The sequence below is a fragment of the Abrus precatorius genome, unplaced genomic scaffold, assembly GCF_003935025.1.
Source record: "Abrus precatorius isolate BTA unplaced genomic scaffold, Abrus_2018 Scaffold6, whole genome shotgun sequence".
NCBI classification, from domain to species: Eukaryota; Viridiplantae; Streptophyta; class Magnoliopsida; order Fabales; family Fabaceae; genus Abrus; species Abrus precatorius.
Genome location: NW_020874406.1, coordinates 16,575,662 through 16,597,464, shown reverse-complemented (window position 1 = coordinate 16,597,464; position 21,803 = coordinate 16,575,662). Strand labels below are relative to the sequence as shown.

General features: G+C 34.7%; 6 protein-coding genes across 7 annotated transcripts; 3 read left to right on the top strand and 3 right to left on the bottom strand.

Annotated features, from left to right (window-relative positions):
• Positions 1–3,545, bottom strand: LOC113868384 (NASP-related protein sim3). The gene is made up of 6 exons (XM_027503890.1): positions 3,167–3,545; positions 2,171–2,427; positions 1,204–1,404; positions 998–1,088; positions 544–802; positions 1–463 (listed from the first exon to the last, which is right to left on the bottom strand). Exons 1-6 carry the CDS (start codon positions 3,466–3,468, stop codon positions 140–142), a joined length of 1,434 nt encoding a protein of 477 aa, XP_027359691.1. The 5' UTR covers positions 3,469–3,545; the 3' UTR covers positions 1–139.
• Positions 3,546–3,735: 190 nt separating this feature from the next.
• Positions 3,736–21,662, top strand: LOC113868387. The gene is made up of 2 exons (XM_027503895.1): positions 3,736–4,281; positions 21,635–21,662. Exon 1 carries the CDS (start codon positions 3,770–3,772, stop codon positions 4,274–4,276), a length of 507 nt encoding a protein of 168 aa, XP_027359696.1. The 5' UTR covers positions 3,736–3,769; the 3' UTR covers positions 4,277–4,281; positions 21,635–21,662.
• Positions 6,042–8,431, top strand: LOC113868385 (thioredoxin-like protein HCF164, chloroplastic). Of its 2 annotated transcripts, none has more exons than XM_027503891.1 (5): positions 6,042–6,397; positions 6,517–6,726; positions 6,823–6,926; positions 7,094–7,371; positions 8,216–8,431. In XM_027503891.1, exons 1-5 carry the CDS (start codon positions 6,218–6,220, stop codon positions 8,422–8,424), a joined length of 981 nt encoding a protein of 326 aa, XP_027359692.1. In that variant the 5' UTR covers positions 6,042–6,217; the 3' UTR covers positions 8,425–8,431. The 2 variants fall into 2 exon arrangements, with proteins under 2 accessions (XP_027359692.1, XP_027359693.1); XM_027503892.1 differs by having other exon boundaries at positions 6,048–6,397; positions 6,523–6,726.
• LOC113868383 (wall-associated receptor kinase-like 14) lies at positions 8,477–13,427 on the bottom strand. The gene is made up of 4 exons (XM_027503889.1): positions 13,149–13,427; positions 12,111–12,881; positions 10,190–10,270; positions 8,477–9,954 (listed from the first exon to the last, which is right to left on the bottom strand). Exons 2-4 carry the CDS (start codon positions 12,829–12,831, stop codon positions 8,678–8,680), a joined length of 2,079 nt encoding a protein of 692 aa, XP_027359690.1. The 5' UTR covers positions 12,832–12,881; positions 13,149–13,427; the 3' UTR covers positions 8,477–8,677.
• Positions 16,875–18,727, top strand: LOC113868386. The gene is made up of 5 exons (XM_027503894.1): positions 16,875–17,042; positions 17,174–17,226; positions 17,925–18,101; positions 18,178–18,261; positions 18,360–18,727. The coding sequence occupies exons 1-5, from the start codon at positions 16,989–16,991 to the stop codon at positions 18,526–18,528; spliced, it is 537 nt and encodes a 178-aa protein (XP_027359695.1). The 5' UTR covers positions 16,875–16,988; the 3' UTR covers positions 18,529–18,727.
• Positions 19,122–19,427, bottom strand: LOC113868388. The gene has a single exon (XM_027503896.1). It carries the CDS (start codon positions 19,425–19,427, stop codon positions 19,122–19,124), a length of 306 nt encoding a protein of 101 aa, XP_027359697.1.
• Positions 21,663–21,803: the final 141 nt, after the last annotated feature.

The following is a 21,803-nucleotide window of genomic DNA, read 5'->3' as shown; positions in this document are numbered from 1 at the left end:
CAAAACACTTTCCCTGAAAATAGTTGATCATGGAACTTGCTAGAATTTATCTTATCAATACTTCAGAGTTACCAAACGTATGGTTACATTCAAAGTTCAAATTAAACACTCCATACAATCGAACTATGACCTAGACACATCAGCATGCATTGCCGTCACCTTTGTCTCCAGTTGATTCTAACGCTGGTTTCTTTGCTGTGCTTCCATCTGCCGCACCAGCATTTGATGCCCGCTTAACTCCTCTTCCTACCACACCAAGGTGTGTGACTCCAGCAGATCCATTGGTGTGGGCAGTTGAAATGGTTGGTGAGTCAAAACCACCACCGCTGTTGGCAGTAGCCAACTGTGAGGAACTCACTGTTCCTGGAGATGCTTTCGCACAGCCTGCCTTGGCAGCTGCTATTCCTAGGATCTCCGAGAGAATTGATTTTGGGTTCGAGACTAACTGTTGCAGATCTTCAAGCTGCAATTCCATAAATTCCCATTTATATCAAAATAACAACATTGGACAGATTTATCTTTAAAAAAGTTTTTCAAGTCTACCTTCTTTTCCAGCTCACTTGAGAGACCTGTGAGAGTTTCAATCTCTGCTTGTTTATCCACAACTGAGATATTCGACTCAGACCTGGGGCATGTTTTTGCATCTTGCTCTAAATCAGAAGCAGATGTCAAATCCAAACTCTTTACTTCATTTGTGAGACGACTCAATCGCGCTTTACAAACAGATGTAGCCTTCTGGCAATAAGCAATTGCTTCTTGAGGCTTAGAACTAACCTCCAAACACAAGCATACACGGAAATTTCTATAATCATGAGCTAAGGCTGTCTAGCAATGGAAGAGAATATATTTGGTTATCTGCTTATCTTAAATTGCAGACTTCATTAACGTGAATTAAGTACATTACTGCACCTACGTTTCATTATTCATAATCATTTAAACCAGCAAAGTCTACAGACACTGGAAAAATCACACTACATAAGAATTATCCCAAGGATACAAGTCAGCAATTTTTCTATCGTCTGGTTCAACCAGCTGTTCTAAGATTGATAGTGCCTTCCGGTAGTCCGAGAGTGAAGTTTCAAAATCCTCTGTATAGAACAGAACCAAGAAATAATCCAGCTTTCAGTATAATTATGTCCCCTTTATGTGTGCTGGAGAAGGTATCAATTAAATTTAAAATAAACATAAGCACATGAAAAATACCTCTTTCCAATGCAACATCTGCCAAGGTTGATAATATATCCACTTGTTCCATTGTATTGACAGATTGCTTTTCAACAATGGCTCTAGCAATATCTAGCATTTTCCATGCCAAGTCCAAGTCAGTCTCATCTTCATCAGCTTCCGCCAAGTCTTCAGCATCACTATCCTCACCATCTTCTTCCTGGTCATTCTTAGTGGACCCTGTTTCATATTTTAAAATACAGAACTAATGATGAGAAACTGGTTTACATGCCAACTACAACTTTTGCTGTAATCAAATCATAAAATTTATTCAGAAAAGAGAATAACATATAATATACTTCTCCTACAAAAATGATTGTATGCTAGATTTAATAAATTTGGTAATGAAGGTTGAAATTGTGACACAAGGTGACAACTTCTAACAATTATAGGAGGTATTATTGCACATCTTATTTTGCATATTTCCTGTATAATATGCATTAACCATAAACCTTTTTATCCCACTTAGTCCATAGCAGGAGCCAATTCACTTCAAACCTCACCATTGGTTCCATGCATGTAAATGTGTCAAAGGAAAGGTCTGATTAGTTAGCATAAACACCTTAGAACATATTTATTTTTAATTTGTTGCAGGTATTGAACAGTTTGTAAATCAAGCTAACCCATGTCTGCAGACATAAAGAATGCTCTAGTGACTCCAAATAAAAGGCAAATCTCACAATTCTCACCACTTTCCCTTATTTTGCAATTAGTGTGCACGATAGCGCAGACCACAAAAGTACATAAAAATGAAAGCATGTTTTCTATGCCAATCTTGGTAAAATGTAATCATTCTTTGTGAAAAACAACAGACAAATTTATATAACATCTATAGCCATATAAAGACCGAAGAGGCACGATTGGAACACACTGACAAAATCAAACTATATATTATAAACAAAACATAAAACTACTAAGCAATAAGACCTAGAAGCAACACACTGACCATCATCCACTGCTGCACCCTGGTCATTTGAAGTCACATCCTGCTCAACATTGCTTGAAAAGGATGCAGTAGAAGATTCAGCATTCATAGAACTCTTCACAGATCCATCTTTATTGGAGCCATGCTGAGATCCATCCTCCTTCTTGGGCACATCAGCCAAAGGATCAGCTTCCTCCTGAGCTTTGTACAAAAGTGCACATCCATATTTGTAGTATGTGTGAACACACTCAGGAGCCAGTTCACCATAATGGGAGACTCTGTTTTGATTGAATTTTTCTTTTAGAACATTGTTCATAGAACATAATGAAGCCTAGAAATGATTTATGATTTGTAGATATTCTTGGATGTGCACATGTTCAGATTGTACATAGGACCAGTAGGAGCATCGAGTTGGTTTGGAAAAATCTACTGGAGGGACTAAAAAAATTGGAAATATCAAATTAGCTATCATTTTCTACCAGTTTGCAAACTACTTTATACATTGTGTAAACCCCAAGATCTTTCCAATATCTATGCTGACTATGCATAATTGGTTACTTGACATAAAATGCCATCTATAATAGCTACGAGCATATCTTGTATAAAAAACACAAGATTTCATTTCATGCATCAACATTTCTTGAATTCTGATAATTCAGAGTATAAAAATCCATTCCATTGAGTATTGAGCCTGTGTGATGCCATGAATGTATAATTATCAAAGCTAACCGTCCCTATCATGGAATATGTGAAGAGCACAAGCCATAATATCTTATACATGCAATGCATCCATTGGATGGATGACTTTCTAGTGAGAACAAGCACTCCTACCCTAAGGCAGAATTTTCCCAACTTATTTCTTAATTTTTCTTACTGAAAGTTCAAACTCCATGCAGAGGTGAACAATTATAAAATGAACAGAGTATTCTACAACAAAATTATAGAAAAATAAATAAAAAGAGAAGCATCTCATAAATAACACTGTTTCAGTAGGTTGCTACAGGAACAGGATCGAACCTGATCTCGAGAGCACGACTAAAGTTATCAGCAGCCTCTCCAAAATCGTTCTCTTTCATGGCCTTGCTTCCCTTATCCATAAACTCATCCGCCAACTCCAGAGACTTCTGAGGATCGCTACCAGATGCCACACTAGAAGTTTCAGCGTTGGACACAGACTCTTCGCCGCCTTGCGCTGCCGCATCGACAGAGATTCCACTTTTGTCGTTCTCAGCAGGGTTTAGGGCTTCGTAGACAGTGACAGCTTCCGCGGGTTGAGCCATTGTGACTGAAGTTTCAGATGCAGGAGCTTCTTCCGCCATTGCGAAGCGAATTTCCCTTCAACTTCTGATGGAGGGAAAGAGGGGAGAGCGAAGGTTTATGCAATTCACCTAACGAGGGTTTGGGGGTTTTGAGGGATTCTTCTTTTCTGGCGCAAAATGTGAAAATGAAAAGAGACCCGAATTGGAATGGGCCGTTTTACCCGCATCGTTTTCTGAATTGCTTTGTCCACGTGTCAAACTGATAAAGGTAGATTCTGTAAGGGCGTTATCGTAATTAAATAAATCAGTTAAAGTTTGCAGAAGCCAGTGCCACACGTAGAGGATCAGTGTGGTCGTGGCCATGGTTTATGCAATCTCGTCACCGTTCTCAACTCTCTCGTTTCGCCGTCTCGTTGTGCGCAATGCCACGCTGTCTTCGTGCAAGCCGCACGTTGCAAAGCCTGCAACGGCATTACCCGCCAACGGACGGAGGCAGTTGCTGTTCTTTCTAACGGCGTCGACGGCGTTGACGGCAAGGGAAGCGGCATCGGTGGCACAGGATATTCCCTTATTTGGGATACGGAAGAGTTTGAAGAAAGTAGAGGAGGAAGCAGAGGAGATTGTGCGAGAGGGGTTTAAAGCCGCGGACAAGGGGCTGGAAACGGCAGAGCGGGGACTGGAGACAGCGGAGAAGGAGCTGGTGTCGGCGGAGAAGGGAATAGAGGCGGCGGAGAGGAATATATCGTCTGCGGTGAGTTTTGGGGGTTTGGCGCAGGCGGGTGCGGTGGCGGGAGCAGAGTTTTTGGGCGTTTTAGTTGCATTGGCAGTGGTGAACGATATTTTGGGCCCAGAAGCCCAAAAGTCGTGAGTCATGTATTTGTGTGAAAATTCAATTGCATATATTTGTGTGAAAATTGATCTATCATTCTGTAAGATTGTTCTCGCTTTATGTGTTTATCTTTGTAGCTCTGTGATCATATTGTGTAAATGTATCTGTGAACTATGCATATAGGCTTGTTCTTATGTTTTGGAATCGTTCAGAATGATAGATATATTGTTGAGCATTAAGGAGTTCCTCACCAATCATATGATGGTAGATAATCAACTTGGATTTTTTTAATAATAAGTGCATTTTTTAATTTTGGAATTATAATTATTCGCTTAAAAATATATCCTCTGAAACACACTGTTACACACAAGAGTCACAGGGTGCATAAATATAATCGAATACAGTTTATTTAAATCTTATTTTGCATGGTCAATTTCTATGGGATTGTTTTGTTGCATGGAATGAGAATAAATTTGGATGAAAAAAAAATCATCAATAAGAGGTGACCTTTATTTATACCGTATGTGCTTTGTACAAATATTGATTTTTATTTATGAGCTTTTACTATGGCTCTTTTAAGTTTTTTTTTAAATAATATTTTATATACTTTTTAAAATAAATTATTTTTTATTTATTCTAATAATTTTTTTGTTAAATTTGTGCATAAGTTGTTATTTAAAAAATTTAAATACTTTATTAAGTTGTTTATTTAAATGCATTATATATAAATTGAATATTTCTAGATCATGTTTTTGTATTGATTGGTTTTGAGAATTAATTTAAAATAATCTGCTAGATGTTATGAAAGTAATTACTTTTAAATGAAAATTTAATAGTTTTTAAAATAGTAAAACAGTAGAAGGTTTAGTATTTCATTTTGTTAAAATACAAGAAACCACCTTCATTTATAAATCAATTAAAACAAACAGATTAATAATTTAATTAATGTCTAGAAAAGTTGTTTGTCTTCATTGGCAATATAAGTATACTAGGCCGTATGAGTAACAGGGAGCAATTGAAATGCTGTCTTATAAGGACTTTTTCTACCTAGTAAGACAGCTACATTGGGTTAAATAATTCATAAAGAGCAAATCAAACCTTGTCTTACAATAATTGATAGAACCTTTTAGTAATCAGCTATTTAAATTTCATCTTACTACTAAATTATTTTAATTCATATATATTGTTTTAAAGTAAATAAAAGATAAACACTGTAATATCATTTAATTTACTAAAATACTTCATCTCATACTCTAAGATTGAAAAAAAGAAGAAGAAGAAGATAAATGGCGTAACATGGTTTTGAATTTTTAAAATAATTTAAATAGCTAAACATACTTTTAAAGAGCGTTTAGTTTGGAAGATTTATTTAATTTTTCTTTAATTTTAAGTTAAAATGTTTATTTTCATTTTTAATATGAATATATTAAATATTAAATTTAAAAAAAAACCCTTAATTTGTTTGCGTCCTTATGATCAAAGAAAACTTAATTTCCACCCGTGAATGTGAGAAAAATTTATTCCATAGTCCTACATATCTATAAAATAGTTTTTTCCCAAGAATTATTCATTTCTTAAAATATAAAAAAATAGTTTTATGTCACTTTCTTAAGAATATTAAAACATTTCTATACAAAACGTCATTTAAATTAATCTTAGATTGATATTATTAGTTTTTTGCATCCATGACTTAGAGTTCTTGTTAATTTTTTTATAACTAAAATTTAAGGATGAATAAGAAATGAATAAAAGTTTTGTATTCTAACTGAATACGACAAACCAGAGATAAATTGAAGTTGAACTTGATTATTTTTCAATAGAAAAGGAAGAATAAAAATAAATTATTAGCGGTGCTGTTGCTATCTGAAACTGAGCACGGCACAGATTAATTAGTTCCAAATTGCTTGCCAATAACCTCTACCAAGTAACCACAAGATTTTTATTTGGTACCCCCCCCCCCCCCCCCCCCCCCCCCCGTCAATGGCTCGTCTCTCTTCAAACCCCATCGGTTTCCATAGATTCCGACCATGCTTTCAAATTCCTCAACCCCCTCACTTCATTGCAATTCCTCGCCACAGTCACATCAATACCCGCAAATTCCAGACCTTAGCTTGCCAAACAAACCCAAACCTCGACCAAAAGGACTCCTCCTCAACAACGGTACTAATATTATGTTTCCCCTTTTGCTTTCTGATGTTACATCTTACGAAAACAAAACAACCTACCACGTTGTATATTTCATACCTTAACTTCCTCTAACCTTTACTCTCTGCTCTCAGTCTCAGGAAGAAAGATTAGCGGTTGAGCCCAGCATGGTAACCAGTTCAACTTCGGACACTCCGTCTCTTCCTCAATTGCCAACCAAAGATATCAACAACAAAATCGCACTTGTTTCTACCTTAGCAGCTCTGGGACTTTTCTTATCCTCAAGGTTGGATTTCGGTGTCTCTCTCAAGGATCTCTCTGCCATGGCATTGCCTTACGAAGAGGTTTGTTTAATTGTTTTCCATGCTTACCCATTTCATTATCTCTATCATGTCACACAAATATAATTTGGTATTTGTACCGTGATGTTGATGTTCCAGGCTCTCTCGAATGGAAAGCCCACTGTGGTGGAATTTTATGCAGATTGGTGTGAAGTGTGTCGTGAATTAGCTCCTGATGTCTACAAAGTGGAGCAGCAATACAAGTAATCACCTCCTTTTGTTCATGTGTCCCTTTTTATGCCTTGCAGATTTGCTAGTCCTTCAGGAAATGTCACCATTTATAATATAGCCCATATTTTGCACGAGTTGAAAAACATTAATTTTATTAGTACTGATTCACAATATTAACACCATTTAATTCTCAATACAGGGATCGAGTGAATTTTGTAATGTTGAATGTTGATAACACGAAGTGGGAGCAAGAGCTTGACGAGTTTGGCGTGGAGGGTATTCCACACTTTGCATTCCTTGACAAAGAAGGGAATGAGGAGGGCAATGTAGTGGGTAGGCTTCCGAGACAGTTCCTGCTTGAAAATGTGGATGCCCTTGCTCGCGGAGAAGCATCTGTTCCTCATGCTCGTGTTGTAGGCCAATATTCAAGTGCTGAAGCAAGGAAGGTGCATCAAGTTGTTGATCCAAGAAGTCATGGTTAGATAACAACATATACAGCAACTCATTTGATTTGTCAAGGAGCAACATCTGAGCATACAAACAACTCGTTGCTCTTGTATACCCTTATTTCATAGTCATCACAAGCTTATTATATTATGAATCATGCCTATTTGTCATAGATTAGGATCTGAATCTAGATATCTACCGCAATTGTTAGCTCAAATGTCTATATTAATGCAAACTTGTTATAGGTAAAAATGCACTTCAATGCTTACAAGTCTGCTACTCTACTCATTATCTGTTTTAGAACAATTTATATCTGTTCCCTGGGAGTTTGTATTCTCATTCTATTGCCATTCTTATTTAAGAATGTTTTATGTGAAATGCCTCTACTATTAATATGGTTATAAGAGGAAAAAAAATGATATTTTTGACAAAAATCACTTAAATAGGAGCGACAGTGGACACTTAAAAGAGTGGTAATAGATACACTCCTACCCACCCACCCCACCCCCTTTTTATATTCTAAATTCGTGTAACTCTTGCTCAAACACAAAGTCCTCGTTTGGTGGAGACAATATGTCTGGTGTTTTGATTATAATTCACGTAAGAAATTAAACTGACATCTCGAAACATGTTTGAAATTTTATGAGACTTGTGATGATTACATGTTGCAAGTTTGGAACCAACAGTGTGGTTATCCTTTGCTGTTTTCTACAATGTTTGTGTCTTCCTGTTGCTTGGATACTCTTCAAATTCTAGGGGCCAATTCAGATTCAGCTATTTTATTAATGAACTTTCGTAGCTAAATTGTTTAACTTATATGTTTTTCTAAAACATCTCCAAGTTAATAGAAACAATATATTATTTTTTTTAAAAGACAGCAAAAATAGGGCAGGGCACAAGCATTTCTGTCGTAATTCCTGTCATAGGTTTACTGACAACAACAATGACACTGAAGCAGCGTTTAAGGCAAAGACATGTACGCATCATGTTTTCACGTGGCGTCAAGTTCTGCCTGTACTTAGGCATAACTTGGACTACTCAGACGCCAAAAGCCCATTAAATTTTGCGCATTTCCATCTTTAGCTGCCATTACTAAATAGACAATTATAATCAGCCGAAGGTGCTGGCTTTTCCACCATAATTATACGTAGTACATTGAATTTTGTATATTGATTACTGATGATTTATGCAAATAAGCTGTGGAAGTTGTTAGTAAAGCAGAATCCTAATGACAATCATACACAAAAATAGCTACAGCAATAACTGCGTAAGAGAAAAGAAGTGTTATATGCCTTTAGTATTCACATTGCTAGAGGCTATCCACCCAAAGTATATGTCACCGAACGACATTTCCCAACAAGCTGTTTGTTGAAGGTGAACTCTGTCCACTTGACCAACGATCATGCACTGATACAGGTGAGTTGTCTTTCACCTCCACAGATTGCAAAAAACTCTCGGTTTTCTGTGGGACAATCAATCTCTCACTCCCTTGCCCACTTTTCTTAATACCACCAAGTGACTTCTCACTTCCATGACGAGGTGATGAACTTGCAGAGCCAACAGATGAAGCCATGATAGTTTCTTCCATAGTTGCCCATCCGCTGTGTCTGATGTGTTCTAGCTCTTCTGCCACTTCCATCATAGTAGGCCTCATGTCACTATGAAAAGCAAGGCATCTAAATGCAATCTCAGCCACCTTATGAATAGAATATAGTGTCCAAGCATCTCTATGTGGTTCAAGGAAAGGATCTACGATCTCATCTACCGCACCCCTCCTAATCCTATCAACAGCAAGTGCAGCCAAGTTGACCTCACTCTGAGGTCGAGCAAAATCAACCACTTTCAAGGCAGTTATTATCTCCACCAAAACTACTCCAAAACTGTAGACATCACTTTTATCAGAAAGATGAAAATTCTGATGGTATTGTGGATCAACATAACCTGGAGTCCCTTGTGGGGCAGTTGAGATATGAGATGTTTCTGTCATTCCAAGCCTAGAAAGCCCAAAATCAGCCACTTTAGATTTGAAGTTATAATCCAAGAGTATATTACTGGATTTTATGTCTCTATGGTAAATTGGAGGATGGATTGCAGAATGGAGATATGCTATAGCATTAGCAGTTTCAGTAGCAATGGTAAGTCGTATTGTCCATGGAAGTCCTTTACCACTCTCTCTTTGCAAATGCTGAGACAGTGTTCCATTTTGCATATATTCATAAACAAGGATCTGTTCCCCCTTCTCTATGCAGCAACCTAGGAGACGAACTAAATTTGGATGACTCACTGAAGAAAGGAGCTTGATCTCATTCATGACTTGGTCAGCACTGTTGGTGTCTCTTTGCCTTAACTTCTTTATAGCAACCCACTCATCGTTGTGAAGTTTTCCAGCATAAACTGTACCAAAAGCCCCAGTTCCTAGCCTGTGTTTATCAGAGAAAGAATTTGTAGCTCTTTCAATTTCTTTGTAAGGGTAGAAAGGTACGCTAGAATTGCCTGCAGCTTCACGTAATAGGCGCTTTACTCTGGTATGTTTTCCCAACCAAGTACAACGGCGCCTGGCACAGTAGTACAGAAGAAACAGAACAGCTACGACCAAAGTTCCAGTAATGATCACTGCAAGGTGTGAACAATCACCCAGCATTAATCCAAATGCCAAATTTCAGAAGTACATTTTTCCATGCATGTTTGTTTGTATCAGGATCGATGCCGTATAAGTAAGTAAATGGGAAAAGAGACATGAAAAAACATGCTTTCAACAATAGTATACTGATTAACACATCAACAAAAATACTCGTATGAAAAGGCTCTGATAGTAAATCTGCTAGATAGATTTAAGGTTATAATGTACCTCCAACAATAAAACCGATTTTGGTTGCTTTCCCACATCTCCCAGACGTTAACGTTGAAGCACTGCAACTTGGAGCTGAAGCTGATGACAAGGCAGCCATTGAGAAAGAATTAGAAAAATGACAACATTTTTACTAAAGGAATAATGAAAATATATTAATCACCATTCCTGATTGAGTAAAAAATAACTTCATTCATTTTTCACCTTTTCAAGACACGATTGATACTGATCAGGATTTGTTCACTTGATTTTTATTAATTTCTTATTTGTTTGAAAATTCTTATAGTTTTAGTTATAAACCATGTTGAATTAAAAAACAAAAATAAACACGTTCCAATATGCAAACTCTAGATGTGGCACAGAAAATCTTCCTCGGTCCCACCTATGGTTATTATTTTTGTAAGATATGTAGTAGAAATCGTAATTCGCATCACACTCAATCTGTTGTCATAACTTGGAATGACAAGCAAATGGTCGGTGATGTCGAGATGCTTAAGGTCACAAGTTATTACCTTAATATTAGGTCATTTCTTAATATTGATTCTCACGTTGATAATGTATTGTCACCGATCTCACCCTTTTGACCACAACTAACACAAAGAAAATTCAAATCCATCCAACCACGCATGTGCAGCCAGAACATGTTGACTTTCGATTTTTGAAGGGTTATTTGTTTGGTGAAGTTATCATTCAAAACAAGAACACATCCCCACAAAAATTTCAAATAGGTGATTTGGATAAAATAAGTGAAATAAGTGTATATTAAAACTGATTAATTACACACACAAAGACGTAATATATAATAATTTGTTATATAATGATTTACGTAATATTTATTACATATAATAGTTCGCGTAACACTCATTTTTATTTAAAATTTAATATATAAATAATAGTTTGGGTGAAGTAAATAATAAAATATTTATAATTACACTTATTTTCATAAATTTTTACGAATGAATATTCACATTTAGACTAGACTTAAATTTATGTAACGGATTTTTTTTTAATTATGAACATATTTTTAATACTAGTTAAAACAGGATCAATGTGTTCCCATCCCTAGCCCCAACAGAACAAATGTTCCAGTCATGAGGGCCCTTAATAAAGGCACACGCTGCCCTTTCTATCATTCCCGAGCTAAGGAAATCGATTTTAAAGATGCATCTTTCATGTCAGTTGTCAAAATGATAATTCAGCAAAACAAAATTTGCAAGTTTTCTGTAAAGGAAAATACTAAAGGTAATAATTAAGAAATTAGAAGTATTTTTAAAAAATATATATATAATGCACATGCCTTTTTATAATTTTAATCCAATTTAATTAATTTTAATTAAAATTTATTAATATTTTAATAAGTGTCCTTTTGACATTTATTGGCAAATGTAAATATATAAATACTTTTATTTATAAGAAATAAATAATTAATTTATTAAATTAATAAAAAATATTTATAAATCATAAATTTATATTTTTAAGATGAATGAATATGTCCAAGATAAATAGTAGATAAAAATTAAATCTTGTGTTAATTTAAACCTCGCAATAAATTAAAATATAAAAAATTAATAATTAATGTATTGTAAAAAATTGATTTCTTATATTTGAAAAGAAAAATTAATAGTAGTTTGTTATAAATAAAATTGAAGTAAAGTGCAAACTCCTGAAAACTAAGTTCTCTGTTAAGTATGAACTATACTAGGTTCCTAGCATGTTATGAAGGTGTTGCAATGCAACATGGTTAATTGGCGAGCACATAAAGCCGCAACCAGGTGTTAAATCCCCAATTACCCTGTCAAACCATTATTATTATTCTTCCACAAGCAAGTACCAAAGCACAATAATAAAAAAAAACAAAAGCAAAATACCACATAAACTACATTCATGATATAAACAAAAAAATTTTGGAATCTGAACTCACCTTTCCGGCAACCGGTGCCGTTGATGAATCCATCTCCCCGAAAACCATCTTGGCACTGACAGCGGAACCCGAAGCTTCCTCCGTGGAGATGGAGTGGTGTGCAGGTAGCGTTTTCAGAGCATTGACACCCCCCTTGAAGCCACCATCCCAACTCTACCACCTGAAATTGCAGCGAAATCTCTTTGCTATGCCCAAAAGTCACAGCAGAGAACAAGTAGTTGCACCCAGTTTGGTTCAAATCCTCGTATTTAACAACACTCACTTCGTTATCTTTTTGTGGCTGCTTCGAAAAGCAACTTATATTACCACTTCTATTATCGCAACTTTCCACCTCAATCTCGCTTCCCACAAAACTGGAAGCGGGAATAACGCACCCACCCAACACATCTCTACAATCTTGCACCAGAAAGCTATTGTTCAGAGTGGGAGCAAACTTGGCACCGAAAAGTGGATGAAGGGATTGTATGCTACGGTTGCATTTTGCAGGGAGATTGATGAATATGTTGCTATTGGTTACGTTCTGGACCAGAAACTCACCGATTTGGACTTGGCTGTTGTTACAGTTCAATTGGATTGGACAACCTTCGGAGAAGCCAAAAGGGTACTGCAGGGTTTGCCCTCCGCATTTGTTATTGCAGCGTGTGAAGTTTTGTGCTCTTGTTGTGATCGCCATGAATATTGTGAGAACGATAGCTAAATTTGTATGTTGGGGAAGAATCATTTTTGGATGCAAATTGAACTGGCCTCAACTGGGCAATCAATATCATCACCCTTGTGAAAATAAAACAGAAAGTCAACCTGAATTGCCCAAAGTTTGGTCGTTTAAGAAATTAGAACAAACATAGTAGTTGTAGTAATATTTCTGGGATGATGGATTAAATGAGAATTAAAGCTTGTGATCGATGCCGTTGGGTAGCCATCCATCTTAATAAATGCTGGCTCTTAAAAGAGAAACAATAAAGTTTTAATGGAAAAAATGTTTAAAAAAAACTGAAATTTCCAAGTAATTGTGTTGTGAGACATAAATATGCAGCATACCTTCAAGGTTGTGCAAAGGTTGAAATTAATGTGTAGCAGTTGAAGGAGTAATTCACCACACCCCCTAGAAAATCTAATTTTGAAGTTGAATGGCTAGAGTGAAAACAGAATAATAAATTTTCTTTTTCTTTGTAAAGAAAATAGAAGAGTCATCCCTTGTCTGCTTAACGTTCTTCTCCAAGAGAAAACCATAGATCGAAGCAGGGGCATGAGCATAGGATGCAAATTGAGGGGTACTCTAATCAGAGACTTCGCCTCATTCACACTTGTTTTGTGGGTCCATGTCCAGGAAATATCACTTAATAAAATACTACATGTGCCCGTCGACATCATTTTTTATTTTTTGTTCAATGAAATGCCGAATATACCCCTCATCGAATTTTCTACTACACAAAAAGCCCCCCTTCCCTGCCTCATATTACCAGCATTGCACGTTTAGTTTTAGTCAAAACAAGCCAAATAATACAGTGTTTGACTTATAGGGGAGAAGTTATCTGCTTTCAGACCTACACATATGTTCGCTTTTCAAATGTTCTACCGTCACACTTTTACTAGCTCCCTTCTATTGTTAGATTCATAAAAACTATAACATTTTTTATGGATATTTTAACTCCCCACTTCAACCCTTTCATCGTCCGTTTGTGTAGTATGATTAAGATTATTGAAATAAAATTGTCCAAATGTCCATGCATTGACTGTAAAATGAAACATGTTTCCCTGAGCTTTGTTACTTTGTTATGACAAATTGATGTATGATCAAATGATATATGATTGCACGACCGGAACAACGTTTAAGGACTTTGATTGGTTTTGCTTGCTAGCACGAAGGAAAAATATGAAACTAAAATAAATAGAAAAATAAAATAATCAACTGAGCCTCCGTGACGGCTAACGATGAGGTTTGACTCGGCGAGCCGTGGTGGTAGATTTTTGTTAGATACTTGGCTAGATGTAAGATGGCAAGTGTGACACAACAAAGACCACAGTCGAGTCACTGTTTATCAATTGAATATTAATTAAATAATATTGTTGTTTATTTATCCACAGCCAAAATAGTTGACTATTATTATTATGCGCGACTGTGCCAGTTACGATTAAAGAATTAGATTATCCAATCTCATTCAATTATCTGTCTTTTTTTTTTTTTTTGGTAAAATTGTCTGTGTCAAATTAACTAAAACGTAATTGTCAATTCATTACTCAGGAATAACATTAATAGACAATTTAAGATATTATTATTACAATGTCTGAATGCGCCTGTTTTAGGGCAACGACATTTTTGCGGCTAAATCTAAAATTGGTTTGTTATGTTCCCTCAATCCCTTCCACTGTAGTCGTATTAATTTAGTTGTATCTCAAATATTTGAATTTATAACGGGAGCGCATAAGGGTATGAGAAAAAGGAAAATTAAAAGAAAAAAAAAATAGTGATAGGAGAAAGAAGGTAAATATGGTGCAGATGGTCATGTAATTTAAAAAAAAAAACATTTAGAGAAACGATTTAAAAGCATTGCATAAAAAGATTAACCCATAAAAATAATATAATAAAATTAAAATAGGTTTTTTTTAATTTTTAATATATTACACCATAAATTTTATAAAAATAAAAAAATTATAAAAATCGTAAATGATTTATACAAATTGTCTTTAAGGTTTTTAAATACCATGTAATTATAAATGGTTTGATGAAGGGACCTGGGTGGGAGTGGTGGAGTGCGCGGAAAGTAGCCTGCATGACTGTGCTTCGCGTCACAAATTAAACTAACAATTTATAATATTGTGATTTGAAATGGTAGGCATGAAATCACATCTTCAAGTGGACAGGTTAAAGGCACATAGTATTTCATCGTTGCCAAAAGTCACTTGAATCACAAAGCATTCAGCAGGTTATAGTATAGTGTAGTTTGATCTAAAGGTAGCAATCGAGAGTCAACAAAACATGGAATGGAGCAAGAGAACAAGTTTGAGTTTTGCTTGATGTATTTACATGAGTATTCGTAAAACTGGTTTAAAATCATCTTAATCTTATAAAATTAATCTGAATTACAATTCAGTTTAAAATGCATTGTGTATGTTTAAAATTTTTGTATTTCAAATGTAACTTTATAACAAATTTTAACTTAAACTCATCGACTGAAAAAAAAAAAGAGTTTTAGTTGAGAGGATTTATTATATTTTTAGAAACTCAGGTTTATGATTGTTAACATGCGTCGGAGGGTAAATCCAATCACACATATAATTACATACGGAAAGTAATGTTTGAATTTGCTAATGCTTCCATTGTCATATCATACTTTAGTGTTGCTGAGGCTAATACGGATGAGATTGAACATGAGATCAATGGCCATCGTTGCAAGTAGGAGTGGAAACGTTAATTTTTCAAGACGCACGCAGTATTCTTTGACTGTCATACAAGGAACCAGGTGAAAAGACTACGCAAGATAATTAATAGCATAATATACAGTCATCAACTCGATCCTGTTGTGGAAACACTGTGCCTTTAATATTTTAGTTTGTTAATTTTAAATAAAAAACAGTTTAATCAATTTAATTTGTTGGAGAATTAACTTTTTATAAATTTAAAAATTAAATGAAAAATAAGCTTAACTTAAATTAAAGGAGGGAAATGTAAATGTCAAAACAAAAAAAAAAGGGTGGCCTAAAAAGCAGTTGTTCAATTACGTGTACAGGTAGGAGGGCAGATAATTCCACAAGCCAGACATTTCGTAGCCATGGGCAGCCCTTGAGTTTTTGACTTCTGTGCCCTATACGACATTTTAAAAAAAAATTCAGCACAATTAATATTAAATAACTCATTTATAATCGAGAACAAAAGAAAGTTAAGTACATTATGAACATGTTTATGAACTAGAGCTTAAGAACAGTTTTACTCGAACAAATAGCTGAAATTTGTACTTTCTTGGAACCAAAGGACCGTGTGCTAGAATCATTAAGTGCTGTATAACCGCATTTTTTGTGCACACAATAACGATTTTAGGCTTATCTGCGTAAACACAATATCATTCCCATTTCCCCACGTCTCTGTATTCAGGAAAATTAGTCTTAAATGTGATGGGTCATTTAAAATTGATACCACTGTTTAACCGACAGATGTGGATTGTCAATTTGATCTTTAAAAATTTTAAAATTGTCATTTCAATTCTTGAGTGAAAGACATTATTCTTAATGTTATGTTACCATACCAGGCAAAATCCTTTTCAATTTCTAATATTTTTGTAAGTATATATTTTTACGAAAGTGGTTTTAATTTTTCTAACTACTACGATCTTGTATATGTTTTAATTACGTACTGTCTTATCATTATTAAAATAATATAATATTAAAAATCATTATCATGCTAAGTTTTTATCGACAACATGAATCAAAATTATATTATCTTGAAAAATACAAATAACTAATATTCTAAAGTTTAAGAAGTAGTTATCTACATATTAAAAAGCTAATGAATTAAGTATTAACTTATCAGCGCTATGTTTTATTTTTTATTATTTTTAATCTTTGGTCTAAAAATCATTTTGGTGATCTTGATTCCTAATACTAAAGTATAGTTAAATTGCAAAGCTCGATGTATTCTGTTGTTTAGTGGTGGACTGGCCTATTAGACAGACAAAGGCACTTTCTTTAAGGCCCATTGGGCCTTTCACTAACGTGAACGAGCTTAACAGATCAATAAAATCGTTTTTCTTGCAGTTTCACATTGCACAGGAAAAGATAGAAGCCAGTGGGACTCTGCCTAACCCTAGGAAGAGTTTGAAGCTCTCAACGGATTCGATTTCAAAGGAGAGAGAGAGAGAGAGAGGGAATTTGGAAGTGGCATCGATGTCAGATAGAGACAACGATTTCGACTCCCCTGAGGAATTCACGGCTGAGCAGGTCTCTATCTCTTGCTGTTTTTCTTGTTTTCGTTTCAACGACTCAAATCAAAATCAAAATCGAACTCTAACTTTCTTTTTTCTTTTTGTTTGGAACAAAATCACTGCTTAATACCAACGTGCGTTTCGCAGGGTTTACAACAAGACGAAGAGATTCGAAGGATTCAAAGAGAAAACAAGGCCAGGTATTGCTTTAACCTGTGTTTACCTACTTATGAAGTTCAGTTTATTAATCTACGTTGAGAGATGAATTGGAAATAAAAAATCTTATTTTTCCTTAATGGCAGGAATTGCTTTTAACTTTCTTTGCAATATGCATCACCTGAGTTGTATTAGAATTTAACAATACATCAACAATAACCAAGCCTTATACTAGGCGAGGTCAGCACACAATGCCATTGAGCTCAGTCAAAAATCAATTAGAATTTATCAATATAGATAGATTTTGGGACAATTTTGAGCTTGGTCTAAATTCCATTAAGGGAATGGGTGGATACACAAACTCTCTTTCGTTGAAACATGCGGCTTTATGACCTTCTCATTGTGCTGTTTATTCATCATTTAGCATTAGGGTGCTTAATGTTTTTTTTCTGCTCAGCCTCATTTATGAGACGAGAGTTTGCATATTCATCTTAATTCTAAGGGTATTGTACTATCACTTGTTTATTATATTGTGATCCAACTGTTTGAATCATGTGGATTGATATATGATAACATTTGGCATATGTCAAATTGTTCCTACAGTTATCATTTTTTTTGTATCACTTTTTCTTATATAACCCTGGGTTAAAATATGATGGCATGCTATTCAGCTTTGTTGAAGTCACTTGTAGGATTTATTTCTATTGAATTCAATGGCTCATAATATGACTTTGTTCGGCAGGGTTGTTTGGGAAGGAAAAGAGCGTAGGAGGAAATGGGCCCAAAAAATAACACCTCGACCACCCAAAGCCAGTGAAAAATCTCAAGATGTATCGGGCACTGAACCTCAGCAAGAATCAAATACAGCTGCAGGATTTCTTCCTGACAACATTGTCCAAATGCTTGCAGCTCGTGAGAAGTATGTTTGATTTCTTTCTTTCTTGTCCAATTTCTGCATGATTGCTTGGATCTAAGGGGCTATAATTCATTTGCAGAGTAGTTTTCATATCTGACACTAATGAGGAAAAAAATGAAGTAAAGGCCACCACTTCAAGGAAGAGAAAATCAAAGAAGACAGGGTTAGGAATTTCATCCTTTTCTTATTGTATATTCTATATTGATGTATTCATATTACTTTTTATTATTTAATTGTGTGTATTTGAATTGTGATTTGTAGTTTGGAACCTGTTATTTTGAGCGAAATAGGTCCTCCTCAATGCATACACAGCGCCATAGAATTCTTGAAACAAAGAAAAATGTCTGTTCAAAGATCATCTGCAGTTTTGAACAATTCCAATCAGGCTTTGCGTCTCCTTTCTAGTTCAGGGGTGCTACACAGGAAATGAGGATTTTTATTTCTTTATTATTCGTTTTTTTTTCAGCTAAGAAAGTGAGGTTAGTGTTGTAATACATATTTTTAACCTGCTATCGTGGGTGCTCATCGTTGGTGCTGGTGTTGGGATACTGGACTGAATTGTAACCTAAATATATCCTAGATGACAGTTGCAATTATTTATGCACTTGTGTTTTCGCCGCATTTAACACCCAGCATAACCCTTAAATTACTTTTAGATGATTGAATAACACTAAATTTATCCCCACAGAATACCCTTCAATGACATCCCATGCTCAATTTGATTGGAGTTTCAGTCTGATGGCAAAGAACGAAAAAAAAAAAATCCTTATAACATGGATATTTTGTTTAGTGGAATGAATGCTACTTAACAACCGATCTAAACTGTTCGTGGCACAAAATACAAATTAAATTTTGGTTATTAAACTGCAGTGGCACACGCAAACGTTTGACGTTTCATATTTGGTCAATTTGACGAGCGTTATAACAGTTTCCTAGTTTAGTGCTTCCATATTCAATTCAATACGCGAATGGAAAATAACTGAAGCAGCAATAAAGCGATGAGGAATCTCGTCGATGGGTTGCTTAAGGTGCAGAGAAAGCGTCATCTTGTTGCAGCCATTTCTGCTCTTGGGTTGAGGTTGTATTGCCTTCAGAGCCGCCCAAAAGGCCTTCAAAAGCAGTTTTGATTCTGTTTAGGGACTTGCGGTGGCGAATGCGTTTGAGGACAACTTGTTTGTTGAGGGTTTGAGAAGATGCTTCAGAAGACGATGAGGGCTTCAAGTGGAGCTCGCTTGAGATGGCTCCAACGGTTGCAGGGTCCTTGTCCTCCAGGTGATTAAGGCCAGACTTCTCGGTCTCTGGTTCAGCTCTGGAAATCATGAAAGCCATTTTTCTGCGTTTGAGTTTGGGATAGAATGCTGCTAAACCCGAGAGTGTTGAAATGGCAGGGGAAGTTGAAATATATAATGGAAAAATCTCTACCAGTAGCAACTGGTTTCAGTTTGGGGATGTCTTACTTTTTTCTCAAAGCCTGTTGTTTTTCTCAAACAAGGGATACACACGTAAGTATCGTGGACGAGACAAAACAGTATGTGTCACTGTCCACTGACAAAAGGATTGAGATTCAGTACATTACCATGAAACCACCTAAGAGATTCAGCTGGCTGTCTCGTGTGATGTCAAACCATAGATCATAGATGTGCCCACTTTCTTCTATTCCCGGTACGCCAGTTATAATAAATTAGTTTGTTACTTTCTTGTTTATTAAAGCAAATGTTAATAAGTTACTTTAAGATTTAGTACAAAAATCATTAAAATATATTTTTTAATTAATATTTTACGACACTAACTAATAAAATTCATTTAAGTATCACAATAAAAAAATGACCCTGCATCAAAATTAAATATTATGTAACCAAAAAACAAAGGATTCAATGCCAAAGACCTTGTAATGATAAAATTTGTAATCTCTCCCTTTCTCTCTCTCTCTCACACACACACGTACTACAGAGCAAAAAAAATAAAATATTTGAGACTTACTTATCTCTTTTATTTATAACATCTTATTATTACTTTCTTTTTTTAATTAATTAAGGGACGTCTCTTTTTTTTCACTATTTTTTTTCTTTAAAACAAACAGAGTGCTATGAATAATCCATATAATAATCGATATTTAATATTTTAAAATGACAATAAAATAATTACCATTTGATTTTGTATTTAAAAATGTGAATAATAGAAAAAAATTTATATACATAATGATGATAGTATTATATAATTTAACAATTGAATCAATGAAAAAAAACTATATACAAACACTCAATTCGTAAAAGGGACTAATCAACTTTGTATAAAATATAATTTGTATTGATTCAATAATTGAAAAATAATTACATGTTAAAATAGTGTCACGGAGGACGAGAGTTTACTCAATAAACAATCAATAGTTTAATAACAATAAAAAAAAAAAAGTATCGAGCAGGAAATTTGGCTTCACATGCAGTTCAACCCTTGTGTACTAGCTGGATAGTTTTTATTATATATTGAAATTACTTTAATTTTTTTGTTAAAATAAAATAATTATAAGAATATAATTCAAAGCTTTTTATTGTTATAATATTTTAAAAATATGAATTATATTAAATTATTTTTATGCACATTAACGAGATATTAATTAATTTTAAAAGATTTATGATAAAAATATTATAAAGTAAAAATTTGTAATTCAATAACTAATTTTATGATAAAGCTATCTAATAAAAATGATTAAATAATATAAGATCTGACGTAACTTAAATAAATATAACTTAAATTTTCCACTGTTCTCTTTCTCTCTGTGTATCCATTTATTTACGTGTGGGTGTGGGAGGGTCACCAAATTGAAGTTCAATTAATTGTCTATTTTTATGATTGAAGTGCATGTAAAAATGATATAGAAGTTAAACATTTATTCAGATCTTCCTTCCAAATTCAAAACTTTGCACTCTTAGTGTAATCAGAACTAGAGAGAGAGAGAGAGAGAGAGAGAGAGAGAGAGAAACACGTTGCGTTAGCTATATTTTTAGGTTTAAATTTGAAGCAGATATGGTTGATAGATGATCTCTTCGATAGAGACAACTTAGCAGAAAAACAATGGGCTATGTTAGTAGTTTTCATTTTCAACATTAACCGATTGTGTGTCTTCTACTCTCCTTATCTATCTTTATGTCATTCCCACTTTACTCTTTTCAAGCGAAGACAATTAATTATCATCGTGGAGACGCTGGAAGAACATCAAGAGGACTAAAAGAATTTGAAGATTAGTGAGGGCTACAAATTTCAGCCGTTACCACTTATCGTTTACCTTTTAAAAAAATTGTCATGTGTGATGGGGCACTTACAGTTCTCATTTTTGCTTTCCAAAAGTTTCAAATAATAAGATTTTCTTGTACGTGTAAAAATACTCTGTAAGAAGCTAGCAGCGCAGGTGCGTTTTTTCATTCGGAATAAAAGAATAGATCATACATATGCATGAACCTCCCCATTTTAAATGAATCTGCTTCCCTTTTCTAGTTTTATTTAATATCATAAAAAAATATACTACATAATTATATAAGCTTCATCAGTCAGTGACACAGAATTCAACTTCCACGACTATATTTAAATTAAACATGCATGGATTGTTACCTCTATCCACTCTTACTGTAAACTTATATGGAAGAACCTTACCTCAAGAGTCCGGATAAAGAAACTAGACGATAATTTGAGATCAACTTCGCCCCATCT